Source organism: Culicoides brevitarsis, chromosome 1 (genome assembly GCF_036172545.1).
Source record: "Culicoides brevitarsis isolate CSIRO-B50_1 chromosome 1, AGI_CSIRO_Cbre_v1, whole genome shotgun sequence".
Classification (NCBI taxonomy): Eukaryota; Metazoa; Arthropoda; class Insecta; order Diptera; family Ceratopogonidae; genus Culicoides; species Culicoides brevitarsis.
In genome coordinates, this window is record NC_087085.1 from 37367590 (window position 1) to 37385097 (window position 17508).

Consider the following 17508-nt stretch of genomic DNA (forward strand, 5'->3'; position numbering starts at 1 on the left):
TATCAAAAGAAATAAAAAAACATCATCCTGTAATTATAAAGACATATTTAATAAAATGATATGAATGAAAGAATAAAATTTATGAAAATATATGAAAAAAAAATCTTCTTTTATTTAATCGATTTTTTTATTGAAAATTTTAAAGAGGTAAGTTTTTGTATTAAAAAAATAAAAATAAAGTTGGTAAGTTAAAATTTATAAAATATTTTATTTAAATTTTTTATTTTTTTTAAGTTGGAGTTTTATCAGTCTAAAAATATTTGTTATAATTTATATAATTTTTACTGAAATAAAAATTAAAAAATATCCTTTTTATAAATTCTTTTTAAATCATTAAAATTTTTTAAATATAAAATCGTTTAAATATAAATTTTTAAGTATAAAATAGCATTTATTAATTTAAAATTTTTTTTTTTGCTTAAAATATCATTAAACTTTTAAACCTCCTTTATTTTAAATTTAAAAAAAAATAATATTTATATTTAATTAAAATTGTGTTTAATATCTAAAAAAATGTTTTCTTTTTTTTAGTATACATTTATTATTTTTAAATCAATTATTTTTTTTTTAATAAAAAATTTTAAAATCATAATTTTATTTTTTTAATTCATTTTAATAATCATTAATTATTTTATTAATTAATTATAATTAAATAATAATTTAATTTTTTATTTTAATTAATTTATTTTTTTATTATTTACATTTAATTATTTTTTTTTTATAATTTAATAATTTTTTTTTTCGTAAAAATTTTAGTTAAAAATTTTATTTAATTCTTTTTTTCATTTTTAAAAATTGTAACGGTTTTTTTACATCAATAAATTTGAATTTTTATACCATTCAACTTTGGTTTTACTATTCACTACCAGATGGCGATCAAACGCTAATATTTTATATTTTTCGTTTTTTTTTTATTTTTTCATATTTTTTAAATTTTATCCTTTTTTAAATCACTTTTAGCTTATTTTTAAAGCACTTAAAAATTTAAATATTTTTTTTAACATATCAACTGCAACTCTTTCAACACTTTATTCGTCCTTTCAATAAATTCATCTTTAAACCTTAACATCGCCTCATTTTTCTCCATTAGATAATCTTTTTCCTTGCACTCTTTATTGTTATAATTATCACACTTCTTCCTGTAATGATTCAACTGTCCCGCATCCTGTTTAAGTTCCTTTCTGATACATTTCCCAAAGCATTCGTAAGGCATGTGATTATTCAGTGTCAGAGTTTCCTCTGTATTGAAAAATGATTTCACATTCAGGATGTACGGTTTCTCGTAATCTTTCGCTACTGTTGTGGTTTGTAAGAAATCTAAATGTCGCGGAAGCATTTCATTAAAGTTTTTATCACTACTTTTCCGGACAAAAATCTTATTATGGGCAAAAATTGATGAAAATCGTCCCGTAAAGTTTTGCAGCATGTCCTTGTAATTATTTGCGACAGTAGGAACAAAAACCTCATCGATGTCAAGTAGCATGATGTACTTGTACAAATGCATATTTTTGTAGAAGCAATCATTGTACGGAATTAGTTCCTGAAGAATTTTAATCGTATGACGACTTTTGAGGAACAGATGGCGCAAAAACGGATCATTCGGATAATTGGCGGGAAGTGAGATCGGATGAACTTCCATTTTTCCCGCCTTTATGTAATAATTCAAAACATCTGTCATATTCGGATGAACTCCCAAGTTGTAAGTTACAATTTTATCCACTCCGAACATCAAATTCGTTTCCACAAACTCAACTAAAGGAATTGAAAGATCTTCTGTTAGGAAATCCATTCCTTTAACACAAACAGCGAAATCTTTCTTCGGCATGCCCTCTGGCGGTCGATTATTTTCCACTTTCAAACTGTTTGTCGCTTTGTCACATTTGTTTGTCACCAACGAAACAACCAACGGAGTTTTTGTCGCATTTTCTGGAATAGGGCAAGTTATGAGGAAGCCAATGAAGGTTCCATCTTTGATCTTGATGTAATTCTGATTCCAAATCATATTATAGCCCGAAACTGTAGTGAAGGTCGCTTCTTTATGCGGATCAAACCACATTTGACAGGTAAGTTTAAAATCGGGCGCCACAACATTAATGGCGGCAATGATCCGAATCACAGGTGCTTTCAAGATGGCGCGATCGTCATAATACGCGCGAAACATATCGACATGAACATCTGGCTTTGGCGATAAGCGTTGCCAATAAGTATTGTGGAAATTCAAGTCGAAAATATCAGGAAATGGAGCACATTGCGTTTGAATTTTCTTCCAAAAGGAACTGTATTCGTTATAGGGAAAATATTCCTTGAAGCTGGTTGAATAGTTGAACTGATTTTCAGGATAACCTAAAAAAAAAATTTTTTTTTTCGGATTATAAAAATGATCATGAAACTATTTTATAATGCTTTACTTTTGTGTTTTTCGCTGATATTGATTATCAGATTTTTATCTATGCTCGGCGGAGTGACGACATTCCGATTATTGAAGCTGTCGATAAGTATCAGTGTAACCATTAGTCCAGAGATAAGCAGAATTGCGACTTTGCAACACGTTTGTTTGTTCCGAACGTGTTTCATTTTAATTCAATTGGAACTTTTTTTGGTAAATATTGACTTCCTTTATATGTAAATAATTAGATCAAATTGCATTTGTCGCACTTTTTTTAAAAAACTAATATTTTTTTTAATTGTAAAAAAAATCACGACAAACGTTCTCCGTGACGGTTGAGACGACACTAAAAAACATATGAGTAACCACGATACAAAGGAGACTCTACTTGTTGATAAATATTGTCGGCTTGATAAGACTTTTAATTTTAGTTTTTCTTTCAGTTGTTTTTGTAGTAGTTAACTATTTATTATCATTGATGTCTGCTGTGCTAATATTAGCATTGATCGAGTGTTCGTAGAAAAATATGTCAGATATGAATTTAGAATTTGACACAAACGGACTCAAAAAAAAGTGATAAATTCTCGTTAGTCATATTTTTTTGTAGTATTGATAATTTTTATCAATTAAAATTTTGATAAATTGATAAAAATTAAAAGATATATTTGATGCAAAAAAATTTTTTTTTGATAAGAAAAAAATTAAATATTTAAAAATTTGGCGGGAAAAATTATTTTTGTTAATATGAGGTAATTTTTTTGAAATTTAAGAAATTTTTTATATCAAATATCCAAAATATTAGCTACAAAATTTAATTTTTAGTTTAGTTGTAGCTTTTTACTGCATAATATCACACATTAAATAATCCGCCGAAAACCTTAGTTTACTAAAACAAAAACTTTAGTTTATATAATTATCAGGTTTCTTTAAAGATACATGCGTGTATACATTAAAATGTCATATTTAGTACATTGTCAAAAAATTCTGTGCACAAAAATGTGTAGAACAAAAATTCAAAAAAACTTCTAAAAATTTTGTATAAAAAAAGTATTAAGATCGTGACATTATATAAACTAAGTTAGGAAGGCGCTTTCATATTTAAAATAAGATATGCATCATTTCTTGGATTCATTTTTTTTTATTTATAAATATTTGAGGTAATTATTTATTTATCGTATGATATTTTTTGAAAATGGAATATACATTATACTGATGGAGCTATGTTTGATAGCCAGTCTATCGCATCTTGGTTGAGTTCATGCATTTTTCGCATATTTCTATTGAATTTTGTAATCATACAATCTTGTAAAATGTGACTTATAATTTGACTCATGAAATTTATTCTAAAAATATAAAAAAATAAATCACTTAAAATCTGTTGAAAAATACTCTTGAAAAAAAAAACAAAAATATAAAATATTACAGAGATTTATAATATTTTAATTTTTTATATTTTTGATTTTTTTAATTTATAATTTTTAAAATTAATTTTTAAATTAAATTTTTAAATTGTATAAAAGTGTATTATATAAAAAAAATTAATAAAAATTTAAATTAAAAGTTAACATAAAAACCTTACTGATAAAAAATAAACAAACCAAAAACAAACTCATTACAAAATGTAAATAAAATTAACATAGCGTTTCATTGCGTAAAAATTTTCAAACGAAAAATCCGTTATAAATTTGAAAATGATTTCAAAATAAATACAAATATTCTATAAATTTGAGCTTGATTTTTTGTGTTTTATTTATATTAATTTTATTTAAAATTAAATTTAAAACAATTTTTTTTTTTCAAATTTTTTTATTTTTATTCGTCACAAAAATCCTAACGTATAATTTTTATAATTTAAAATATTTTTTATTTTTAATTTTTTAGGTAATTTTATTTTTTTTCAATTAAATTTTTTTCATCATTTCTCACGCCTAATATATTTTTCTTTATTTTTTAAGCCATCCTTAATTTTTTTTATTGAAAAATTTTTTGTTTGTTACACGCGAATTTATTCAAAATTTATGAAAATAACAACAATTTATTTATTATTTATTTACTTTACAAAAATCGCAGAAAAATAACAAAAACCCACTTTTTCCGCTTCTTTATCTTTTATCTTTTAAAAAATGAAAATTGATACTCTTGAAATTGAGAAAACACTTATCTTTATATTGATACATATTTATATCGATCATTTTTCTTGCCTTTTGTCATTTTTTTTTTATTGCATTCCAATCACCTACGTAACCTCGAGACAAGTTTCGTTTTGTGCGGGTTTCTCAAAGAAAAATACAAGTTTTGTTATTCTTTGTGAAAGAGGAAAAAAATAAATTTGAAAGAAATCGAGAAAAATCTATGATGTTGTAACAGAAATTGACCTACATTTTGTTCCCGCAGATTTTTATATTTTTTAGTATATTTTTATCCCATCAACCCTTATGACCTTTTAACATTTTCTTTGTAACTTTTTAAACAAAATGTAGGTCAACAAGTGTTTATGTTAGTGTCATTAGAAATAAACTTTGAGCTTGGCTTGGAGTAATTGGACACAATTATGGGATCAATAATTCTCGTGTTTAAGTGTCAATATGTCAAATAAACTGCAGTAATCTTCTTTTAGATCGAAAGTGCTTTTAATGCATTTTTATGAAACTTTACTTGAAGACATTAACGGAAATCGCGTTTATCGGATCGAAATTTCAAGTTGAAAGCATTCTACTAAAAAAAGGTCACGTTCACGGCGGAAAGGGATAATGATGATTGAATTGGACGTCAGGTAAGTGAACAACAATCCCGTTAGCGAATATCGTCGGCAATTTGGTTTATATCATTTTTCAATTCAATAATTTTGAGAAAAAAATAAAAGGAAAGGGGGAAGTTGAGATTATTTGGAATCAACCAAAGAAAGTATTTCATTAGATTGAATTTTATGGACTATACTTCACTTTTTTTCTGTATTTAATACTTTTTCAAGTGCAAGAAGGGATGTTACAAAGTTTAGTCTCAGAAGCCAAAAATTTGAAAATTTTTAAAAAATTCATTAAGAACTTTAAAGAAATTTCTTAAAAAAATTATAAAAGTTAATTTTGAAAAAAAAAATATTTTTTTTTTGTTTCAGATTTTTAAAATGTGAATTTTTTATATTTTGAGGTTAGGATTTGAACAGATTCGACAGATCGAAAAATTGAGGTTAGAAATTCAAAAATTGCTCATTGGGCCAAAATTTCTCAAAATTTATTTAATTTTAGCTTTTTAATTTAATATTTTTGATAAATAAAAAAAAATTAAGATAAATTTGACGCAAAAAAAAAATAAAAATTATAAGAAAAAAATTAAATATATAAAAATTTGGCGGGAAAAATTATTTTTCTTGAAAAAAATCATTAAATTCGGATAAAAAAGTATATGAATTGCTTATTGGGCAAAATTTTATTAAAACTATAAATTAGCAAGTATTTTTGTTACTTTTTAAAATAATAACAAAAATTTTTGGTAATTTTAGTTTTAAAATATTTGAGGTTAGAATTTTAGCAGATCCAAAAGATCCAAGGATGAAATTGAGGTTAAAAAAATCAATCAAAATTTCGGCAAAACTTTAATAACCAAAAAATTCATTAAACGATCCCACAAATCAATTTCATCGTCGCCACGCTCCATCTTTTATTTACAAAACATAACCTCCCAGCTGAAGTAAAAATCGTTATGACGGCTTACTATCATCATCATCTGCTGCAAAGTATAGAAAAAAGGGTAAAAAGAACGTATAATTTGACTTTTATTACACATAAATAACTTTCTTTCTATGCATCTTTATTGCAGAACTCATACCATAAATTAAAGGAAAGAAATTCTAAAAAAATTTCTCTTGTTTACTTTCCAACAAACGCCATAAACAGTCGCCTTACCAAGAAAAATCGGATAAAATCAAGAAGACGATGATGTTGTCTCGAAAAATTTTGCTCAGGTGAGAGATTTTCTTAAGCATTTATTGTTTTTCAGGAGAATCGCTCAACAGGTAAAAAAAAACAAAAAGTTACTCATTAAATTGTCGGACAATTTTTTCCAAGATTTCAAGTTTTTCTCCAAAAAAACAGAAAAAATTAAGTGTCGAAATTTTTTTTTACGGGGAAATTATTACATTAATCTCATTATTCATATGTCTAGACCTTTTTCTGGTATGTTTTTAATGGAAAAGAACAACTTTTTTATTCGGTTTCCTTTCCCGTGATACAACCTGTAACACGACGCCTCATTCAGGTGTAAAAACACGAGGAAATTTATTGTTTGTCCTTAATGGCTATTTGTGTACTTTTCTCCAACTCTCTCAATAAATATCGCCGCTATCGTTTGTCGTTATGCCTTCCTTCTGCTTAAACTGGATGAGGATGATGAGGTAAGTGAAAATCGTGGAAACGATCTGTACAAACAAACGAGAGAGAGCAAAAAAGTGTTTGGCAATAAATTGTAAACATTTTTTTTCTGTTGGCAAACGATTCATTAAAAAAAAAACGGTGAGGAGACGGTTGCTTTACTTACATAACGAATCATTTGCGGATTGATGGTGAAGAATCCGCGAGCACTCAAGGTTGCTTGAACTTCGCTTTGAATTTCGATTTCGCTGAGGATGTAGTTGAAATTTGGGTCACGATGATTGTTTGCTTGGTGAAGATGACAGATGATATTTTGAAGGGTGTCAGAACATTTTTCGACTGAATGAGTTAACGTGAGGAGAAGTGTTATGCTCGGAATGATGAGACAGAAGCAGTCTTGAAGAAGAAAAATTGGTAAGTTTTTAAAGTTATTTTAAATTTTAATTTTTTTTAGGAAAAAATCTTCGTCTTAAAAAACATGAAAAAAAAATATGAGAAACGAATTAAAAAGTTGAGTGCTTGAAAAATATTAAAAGAAAATGAAAAATTTAAGTTAAAGCAAGTATGGAAAAAAATGATAAAAAAAAATTAAATGAGTGGAGAAAAATATATGAAAAAGTAAAAATTTATGAAAAGATGTAAGTTTCATCAATATTAATATTTTTTCAAAATTGCTTGACGATGAGCATAATTCAAAGCAAATTGCTGAGTAAAAAATTAAATAAAATTTATGAAAATATGAAAAAAAAATTACAAGTAGATGTCTCGTCAATATTATGAGAGAAAATTAACTCAAAAAGCCTAAAAAAACATCTCTGCACTCCTGACTCGATTGAAAAGCTCCTGGATTGAATAAATAAACGATTGCCTTTGAGCCTCTTCTGATATAGAAGGACTTGCATAGTAGTAAGAAATTATTTTTCGACCATGAGTAAGTTTCAAGCTTTATATTTTGATTATTTTATAGAACTAAATTGTTAAAAAATTTTCTTTTTCAGCAGAAAATCTTTACTAATTAATCCAAACCAAGCAAAAAATTTAACTAATTCTTAATTTTCAGTTTTTAAGTACGTACAACTCCCTATTTAACGAATTTTCACAAAATTACAACAAAATATACCTACAACAGGTTTTTTTTATCTTAGTGCATATTTTAACTTTTTAATTTTCGATATTTATCCCAGTTGACATTTTTAAAAATTTTTGTCTCAATGCACATTCAAGACATTTTAAAATATTTGTCCCAATGTACATTTAAGATTTTCGACCCAAAGCGCATTTTAAAAATTTGGCCCAGTGTAAATTCATCATTTTTGCCCCATTTGACATTTTAATTAAATTGGCCCAATGCACATTCAAATTTTTTTACCAAATGCATAATTAAAAAATTTTTGCCCAAAACACATTTAAAAATTTCGCTCCAGTTGATACTTTAAAATTTTTACCCCAATTCACATTTTGTCCCAATGCACATTTTTGGTATCTAACCCTGTTCAAATCGTAGAACTCGTTATAAAGCAACTATATATTTAGCAGTTTCGTTAAATGGGAAATTGTACGTAAACTATTGACTTTGACCATGTTACCATTGTAGCAACCTGAACTGAAACCATTGTGAATGAAATGTAAAAGAAATTTACTGAAGTTTCTCGAAAAACTTAATGAAAGAAAAATCACGAATATTAGTGGGAAGTTTTCAGATGCGAAAAAAAGACGTTAAGAAAATTAAAGCCTCTTCAATAATTTTTTGTGAAACATCTAAAAAATACTTTAAGCTTGCTAATATACAAAAATTCGCCGAAGGTTGACTGAAAAATCGCCCAAAAGACAAAAACTCACCCCAAATGTTGACATTCCTCGCCGCATTCGAGAAAATTAAGAAAATCCAGTAGGCGTTACAGATTGTCTCGAGCCCGTATGTGACAACGAGCGACACTAACGTCCATCCAAAGCAATTACCGATCAACGTAAAGATATCCAAGGTGACGCTAATGATGTCTTTGACGAGCAACAATTGACGCACATCAACTTTGCTCAACAATTTTTCACCAATGTCACGTCTTTTCCCTCCAACGAACCAAATTAGGTCTTGCTCTGCCAAAAGTTGGATTTTATCGCGACAACTTTGAAGTTTTTCATGGAGCATGTCGAATATGAAGACAAACATGAGCGAAATTGTGTGCATTAAATGCATAACGATCAACAATTGTACATAAAATCGCCACATTTTGTTGCCATTGAAAATATTTCGCGCAATTATGATCATTGGCATGCCGATAATTAATTGGATCAAACCATATTTTTTGACGCTCGATTTTCGCTGAGGACAAATTACGCCAAAGTTTCGTAAAAAAGTGTCCAGCTGATTGATTAGCGGCATTAATTGTTGTGTGTTCTTGACCGATATTTCCGCGTATGTTACCAACGTGACGATTGCGGGACCAAACCAAATTCCGATATCGGCAAACCAACTAACGCCGCCAACATTGAAGGCGTAATCCTTGTGAGTTGCGAAAAAATAAAAATTAACAAAAAGTCCGATGACGATGAAAAATTTTAACCAAAGCTGACTGCCAAATGTCAAGCCATGCACGCGCAAATACCACAAAAAAAGTTTTTCTTCAAATTTTTGGTTAATGGGCTCCTCGTCACGCACTTGACCTACTTGAAGGATCATGTTCGAGTTGGAAAAAGGATGGCGCACGACTAAAATGGATTTGATTTTTTCGCCTTTTTTTATTTTTTTTGAAAGAGAGACTCTATTGTTACGTCATGTTTGTCAATTGACACGCTCGGAATGGAGAAGGAAAAAAACAAGAGACTCGAATAGGTGACAAGGTAATAGAATAACAAATTTTTCGAGATATTTCAGTGTCATGGTGTCAGAATACAATCATTTGTTATCAGACACTTGTTTCAGCTTTTTTTTTTGTCGTGAACTTGACACAAATACACTCGGAGTTTCGTAGAAGGATGTTCGGACACTCCTTGACAAATAAAAGTGTTATGAACCTCGTTGTTTGTGTGAGAAAGTGAGACGAAGACTAATGGCAAGGCATTTGTTGAATGTTGTCGTCTTCAATTAAGCCTTTCCATATGTGTGTTACGTACAAAGTGTTCTCGAATATTTTTGTTATACTTTGTGGGAAATTTTATTTTCGGCAAATTAATTTTTTTAATTAAAAATTTTTTAAAAAATATTTTTAAAATTATAATTAAATGTGTAAAAAAATTATTTCCATATAAAATTTTTTTTAAAAATTTTTATTTTTTTTATTAAAAAACATTTTTAAAAATTAATATTTATGTTTTAAAAAATAATTATAATTAAAAAATAAAAATAATTTTAAAAAATCTAATTGAATTAAAAAAATAATTTTTTTACACATTTAATTATATTTTTAAAAATAATTTAAATTATAAAAAAATCCTAAAATTAATTATTTTAAATTAAATAATTACCTAAAAATTATTTAAATTAAAAAAAAAATATTTTTTTATTTTATTTATTTATTTTTTTTAACTATTAATTTAAAAATAATTAATTTAAAATTTTTAACAAAGAAAAAAAAATAAAAAATTATTATAATTATTTAAAAATCATTTAAAAAATTTCAGCAAATTTTTAAAAATTGAAAAATGGTAAAATAAAAAAATTTTAAAAACTCTCTGTACAAAAAATATGTTACTCTTTGAGTAAGGTCAGTTTTCATGTTTCCTCATGACGTAGTGAGATACAATTTTTTAACAAGAATTAAGGAAACATCCTCTGATTAATTGAAAAAATTTTTTTTGTGATAAATTTTTTCAGGCAAATCTTATTTTTATGTTTATTAATTAATTTAACTTACCACAAGCCGAGTATCTTCTCAGAATTTTCCGCAAATTTTAAAATTTTAATATTTGGATGCCATAAAAAATTTTCACTACCTCTCATCGTTGTATTTCGAGCTAAAAACAAAGCCAATAGTGGCTTAATGATGTGTAACGAAAGAACGACAAGCATTTAAGCAAGCAGGAAATTGCCCTTATTCCATGAAAAAGCATGTAATCGTTGCGGAAGTTTGTAAAAGTTTTTTTTTGTTGTTTGTGTCACACCAACATTAAAATGAATTGGTTAAAAAACTTGTAGAGGCAGAGATGAAATGTACTTTGAATCGAGTTTGAGTTTGAACCCACATACTGATTTTCAATTACTTTGATAGAAATTTCGATATTGAAATTGATGAATAATTTTGTTACCGCATTTGGGAGCAAAAAAACTCAAAAAAATTTTTTTTTTAAATTTAAAAATAATTTTTTAAAATAAAAATAATTTTAATTAAACTAAAAATTTGTGAAAAAAATCTTTATTTAAAAAAAATAATAATTTAATTAATTTCAAATAATTTTAGTTTAATTTTATTTAAATTGAATTAATTGAAAAAATATTTTTTTTAAATTAAATTTAATTTTAATTTTAATTGAAAATATTTTTTAGAAAATTCATATAAAACTTGAAAATATAATTTTTATAAAAAAATTATAATTACAAAAAAAAAAAAAAAATTCAAAAAAATTCGCCTTTTTTTTAAATTTTCTAAAATATGTGAAATCAACATTAAATAAAAATTAAAAAATTAGGAAAAATAAGCAATTCTACCAATTTTAAGTCAATATTTAAAAAATACGATAAAGTTAATCGTACTCTGACTTTTACTATTTTCATCTAGTTTTACAAAATTTATCGAAAATCTCATCAAATTCTATCCAGCTGTTCATCTGCTTGCCACAAAAACAAATATTTAAAATATTTTATCTCAACTGTGCAACGACAAAATTCAATTGAAAACTAATTCCGCATTAAATCAGCAGAATTTTTGCTGTTGCCAGATAAGGCAAATAACCTTTTATTTATTTTCCATTTTTTTTTTCTTAAATAAATTTAAAATCAAAGCAAAAAATTATGAATGAATTCCTCTTACGACTTAAATCGCCATACCAGACAAGATTACTGGTTTTTTTGAAAAAACAACATTATCTCCATTGAGAAAAGTGAAGACGGTAGAGGAAAAGATAAAACTTGCAAACCAACAAAAAGCATTTTTTTCTTTTGACATTTGTAACATATTGTCATCTCCAAAACAAATCGTAAGTACTTATCATCATCATCATCATCATGAAATTCTAAGAAGGTAAAACTGTGAAAAGATACCAAATACGTTAGACGATCCCTTTAAGATATTTATGGAACCTTTTTTTGGGGACTTATAACTTTTTTTGTCATTCATAAATTTTGTTCAAATAATACTTGGGCAAACAATCAACAATCATTGACTATACTCTTACTATCAATTACCGTCGACGAATGTATCGGAATTTTAATATTTTTTTCTTTATTTGATTGTCTGGCAATCTAAATTGGATTTTATTTGAGCTTTTATGCAAATGTTTACAAAAAAAAAATATAATAATAAATAAGCAGAAATATTAAATTAATGTACTTTGTGAAATTTACTTGACCAATTTGACTAAAGGTTATTTTGCTTTGAATATTATTATTTTCTGGAAAATTTTTGTTTGATTGCCATTTTTTCTTAATATTTTTTTAAATTAAATATTTTACATTAATAATTTGCATTTAAGAATTTTGCATAAAAAAAAAGATTTAAATTAAAATAAAAATAAATAAATAATAAAAAAAATAAAATAAAATAATAATAATAAATTTAAAAATAATTTAAGAAAAAAGGGAAACATTTAAAAAAATAGATACATAAATTTAATAAGAATATAAAAAATTAATGAAAAAAATTAAAACAAAAAAAAAATAAAAAAAAATTAATAATAAAATATAAAATTAATTTTAAATCAAAAATATAAAGAAAAACTTTTAAAAAATAAATCAATAAATTAAAATAACTTATTAGCTTAATTAAAATATTATTATTTTATATTATATTATTAATTTTTTTTAATTTTTTTTGTTTTAATTTTTTGAATTATTTTTTATATTCTTATTAAATTTATTTATTTAATTTTTGTATATTTTTTTTTTTTAATTTATTTTTAAATCTCTATTATTATTTTTTATTTAATTTTATTTATTTATTTAATTTTTTTTATTTAATTTAAATAATAATTTAAGACAATAACAAAAAAAAAATAAATTAAATACCTAATGTAATAATAATAAAAATTATAAATTAATTAAAATTTAAAGTTAAACAAAATAATAAGAAAATTTAAAAATAAATTAAATAATTTAATAATAATTAAAACTTAATTTATTTATTTTAATTTAATTATGACTTAAAAAATTTATTAATTTGTTTTAATTATTAAAAATTAATTTTAAAATAAAATAATTATAAAATTATGTGTATATTTTTATTTAGAATTAAATTTAAATTCTTTTTAAAATTATTTAATTTTTAATTTTTTTATAAAATAATGATCGAATTATTTTTAATAATTTAAAAATAATTCGATTATTATTTAATAAAATTAATTTGTAATTTTTCTCATAAATGTTTGTCAATATTCAAAAAATATAAAAATTTAACCTACATTTTCTTCTGATTTATTAAGAAAATGGAAAAATCCTTACCCTCATTTAGTTCTCTTATCCATTAAGATCAATCCAATTTGTTTTTAACACTGCCGTTAACCCAGTTTTGCAACAATTCTAATAAGATAAAACTTTTAAACAGTAACTTATTGTCTACTTTCCCTTCAACTTTTTGTAAAAAATGCGTTTTCATAGTAAAATATGTCAAAAAAAAAGTAGTAAAAACATCAACAAAGGGATTACACGAATATTTATAAATTTTGAAGAGCTAACTCAATTAAGTCCAAAAATAATTAGCGAAGGTGCGAGAAAATCTTCTTCAAAAAGTTTGTTTATCCATCGTGATTAAAGGGAAAAACTTTTTTTGCGTTCATCTTGTTTATTCAAATATTAATTTGCACCTTTTTTGCGTCTTTTACCATGGATGGACCACTTCTTGTGTGCTGCACAAATTGGGAAAAGTCGGATTTGTGCCGGTTGTACAGCCAGATGCTGTTGTGCCAGACTCGTAAACTTTCTCTCCTTGAAAATTACTATAACCATAATTGCAAACGACGTAACGTTCGGCTTTGTTGTAGAACGATGCCGCACATCCAACACGATTCGACCGATCTTGTGCCATTGCAGTAAAATGTCCGATGATGTGTTGTCTGGTTTTGAGGTTAAAAGCAAAAATTCAAAGAAAAATTTGTCATTTTCGAATAAAAACTCACCCTGGCTGAAACGCATCGATGTCCGATTGAGAAGTCACATTAAATTCCTGCCACCAAGAATCAATGGCGCGTTCAATTGCGGCCTCATGACTTCTTGCATTTCGACTCCAAGCGATATTTTGACCGGCAAATGGGAAATTTTTCGTACTGCGACACTCATCATGCCCGAATTTGCATTGATTGGCGTTTATTTGGGCGAGATATGAAAGTTCGTCGTCCCATTCCTGAAATAAAAATTAATTTTATTAAAATTTAAAAAAAAAATATTTAAAAATTTAAAGAAAATCGAAATTTTACGTAAGTTGGCATCCGTGTTGCGGGTAACAAGGCAGTTAAACCCGTCAAATTTCCTCCCGCTAATTGGTTTCGATAGAAATTGTGTTTGTAGAGAATTTTTTCTTTTAATGTTGAATTCATCGGGATTTCAGTGAATCCATCCGAGCCGCATTGATTGACAGCAACTCCGGGACAACCAATGTGTTTTCTTCGGACAATCATACAAAGCGAAGGATCGCAATATTTTGGGTCTTGTCCTCTGGTTTGAGTAATGAACAACAGTGATAAAGCAATTATGAGAGCTAAAATAAATTAAAAAAAAATAAATAATTAAAAATTATAATAATTTTAATTAAAACAAATAAAAAATTTAATTTAAAATATTTATTAATTTTAATTAATATTTATTAATAAAAAATATGAAAAAATATTTAAAAAAAATAAAATTAAAATATAAAAAATTTCAAAAAATTTTTTTTAATATTTTTAATAATTTTTTTTTTCAACTTTTTAATTTTTTTTTATTGAATTAACAAAGAAATTTCATAATTAAAAAATTTAACTTTGACTTAATTAATTTTTATTTATTAATAAATTAATTATCTTTAATTAATAATCTTTACGGTCAAAATAATTTTATTAAATGTTAAAATTTTTCAGAATTTGTTTTTTTAATTTTTTTTAAAGAATAATAATTTATTTTTAATGAAATTTACTAATTTATATAAATAAATTATTTAAAATAATGAGATTTTTGTATAAAATATTTTTTAATTGTCAAAATTTCAACAAAGTTTAAAAAAATGGAACATTTTAATTAACTGTACAAAAAAAATATTATTAAGATCTGTTCAAGAAAAAAATTAATTTTTTATTAAAAAAAAATAATTGTCAAAATTTTATCCATTAAAATTATACGAATAATTATTTTTGATGAAATTTTTATTTTTTTTTTCAAAACAAAAAATACCACAGAGCAAAATAACTAAAAATAACCTTAAACTCGTTAAAAATTAATATTTTACAAAAATTTTGACAATTTAAAAAATTAATAATAAAGTAAAAAAAATTTTTAATTTTAAATTTTACTTACCAAATTCCATTTTTAGATCCTATTTAATTATTTTTCACTTTATTAGTGTAAAGTTTTCAATTGAATGATGATAAAATCCAAATTCTCCGTTAATTTATATCCTTAAATTATGTTAAAAATTACTTAAATTTCACCATCTATTAAAATTATGCAAGAAAAACGGTTGAAATTGGAGCAACAATTAACCTTGACTGAATTTCAGCGCACTGAAAGCACATTTTTAAAACATTTCTTCTGTAATTTTATCGTTCAAACGTGAACATTCAACCTGCACGAAATGTGATAACAAAAATTTTTTCACTAAAAGTCACTATTTTAACGACTAAAACGTAAATATTTTTAGTTCTAAGTAGAAAATCCCACTTTTGAATGAGCCCACACGCACGTCAGTCACTTAAAAACGCCTTCACATCGCCAAAAAAAATTTGTTTTTGTTAAAAATTATTTGTGCAAAAATATTTTTGACAAGTCATCAATCAATTTTCAACAATCACGTCGAGCTAATAAACACTTATGCGTCTCTCCGAAACGAATTTTCTCAAATTTCCACGTGGAATGAGGCATTTTTCTCTTCGTCTATTGTTCGCCTCGGTATCCGTGCATGCATGAAGTGTAACAATTGGCCATAATTAGATATAATTATTATTTTGTGTGTGTCACACTGTTTACTTAGGTGTCTTCTGTTGTTGTTAAGTAAATTTTGTGTGTTGTTATTATTTTGTCGAAATGCGCATTAGAATTCTTCTCGTTTCTCGGAACACAAATAATTACATTTTTTCGTCTATTTTTTTTTTGCTGTTCAGTGTCAAGGCGAGTCGTTCATCCAACAGTCTGTCCAAAATTAAGGACTTTATAAGATTTCCCAAAAATACTTTAATAATTTTTTTTTTCGTTAAAAACTCTTTAAAATGAGATAATTAGCTCAAAAAATTTTAATTCGTGTAAAAATTTCCAAGAAAAATTTCATAATTGACTTTTTCTGAATTTTTATAAAAATTTTCTTTTGATGTTAAGAGAACAATAAACATCCATCGTTAAATTGAATCAGAAAAACGTGACATATTTAGTAAAAAAAATAAAAAAAAATTTTCACATGTTATTTTTTTTTTATTATTTTGTTAATAAATATGCGCACAACAAATTTCGTGTCAAATTTTTAAAATAACAATTTTTTCCCCTTTCTTCCTTTTTTTTCGCCCCATACGATTAGAATCTCATCATTATTCGATTTTTACAAAATATCATAAACAAAATTTATGGAATAATCAAATTCATCAATTTTTGTGATTTTTTCGACATGCGAGGATTTTTTGTTTATTCTTCTTGTTTTTTGCTTGATAAAAAAATTACAATAATGAATGGAGTGAGAAAAGCAGATAATCGATTTTCATACATCAGGTTATTGTACCTATACGTGGAAAGTACACAAAGGAGAAGATAATAAATTCATAAATTTGCTTCATGTATGTTTTTGAGAATATGTTATCAACTTGGAGTGAAATTCTTGTGAGATGGTTTGTTTACTTTTAAAAAATGTAGGAAAATAAATGTCTTTAGTATTCATCGGTTGTAATAAGATTTGAGACATCAAAATGTCTCTTCGTTAAAAACAATGCGTTTACGTGGAAAAATAAATATGAAAGATTTTTTGTGGGTAATGGAAAAATCATAAAAGGAGAAAGGGCATGAGAAAATTTTGAAATATATTTTTTTTTAATTTTAAAAATTTTTAAAAAATTAAATTAAATTAAATAAATTATTTTATAAGCTTAATTTAATAAAAACAAAATAAATAAAATAATAAAAAATTAATTTAATTAACTTATTTAATTTTTTTTATTTTAATAATTTTTTAAAAATACCTTATTTTAAAAATGTTATTTAATTTAAATAAAATTATTAGAAAATTATTAAATAATTAAATTAATTAAATTTTTTTATTTTAATAATTTTTTCTGAGGTTTTATTTTTTAAAATTTAAATTTAAAAAAATTCTAATTAATTTTAAAATTCTTAATTTCTTAGAATATTTTTAAATGATTTTTTTATTATTAAAAATTATTACCAAATTTGTTTTATTATCATTTGTTTCTATTTAATTTTTAATTGAAATTCCTCAGATA

The 17508-nt window shown here is 24.7% G+C and overlaps 2 protein-coding genes across 3 annotated transcripts; both read right to left on the bottom strand.

Annotated features, from left to right (window-relative positions):
- Positions 1-807: 807 nt before the first annotated feature.
- LOC134838010 (uncharacterized) lies at positions 808-2709 on the bottom strand. The gene is made up of 2 exons (XM_063853441.1): positions 2409-2709; positions 808-2343 (listed from the first exon to the last, which is right to left on the bottom strand). The coding sequence occupies exons 1-2, from the start codon at positions 2572-2574 to the stop codon at positions 998-1000; spliced, it is 1512 nt and encodes a 503-aa protein (XP_063709511.1). The 5' UTR covers positions 2575-2709; the 3' UTR covers positions 808-997.
- Positions 2710-13683: 10974 nt separating this feature from the next.
- On the bottom strand, positions 13684-15536 carry LOC134827150 (antigen 5 like allergen Cul n 1-like). 2 transcript variants are annotated; one of them, XM_063839708.1, is made up of 4 exons: positions 15386-15536; positions 14314-14551; positions 14017-14240; positions 13684-13953 (listed from the first exon to the last, which is right to left on the bottom strand). In XM_063839708.1, the coding sequence occupies exons 2-4, from the start codon at positions 14512-14514 to the stop codon at positions 13719-13721; spliced, it is 660 nt and encodes a 219-aa protein (XP_063695778.1). In that variant the 5' UTR covers positions 14515-14551; positions 15386-15536; the 3' UTR covers positions 13684-13718. The 2 variants fall into 2 exon arrangements, with proteins under 2 accessions (XP_063695778.1, XP_063695777.1); XM_063839707.1 differs by having other exon boundaries at positions 14314-14594.
- Positions 15537-17508: the final 1972 nt, after the last annotated feature.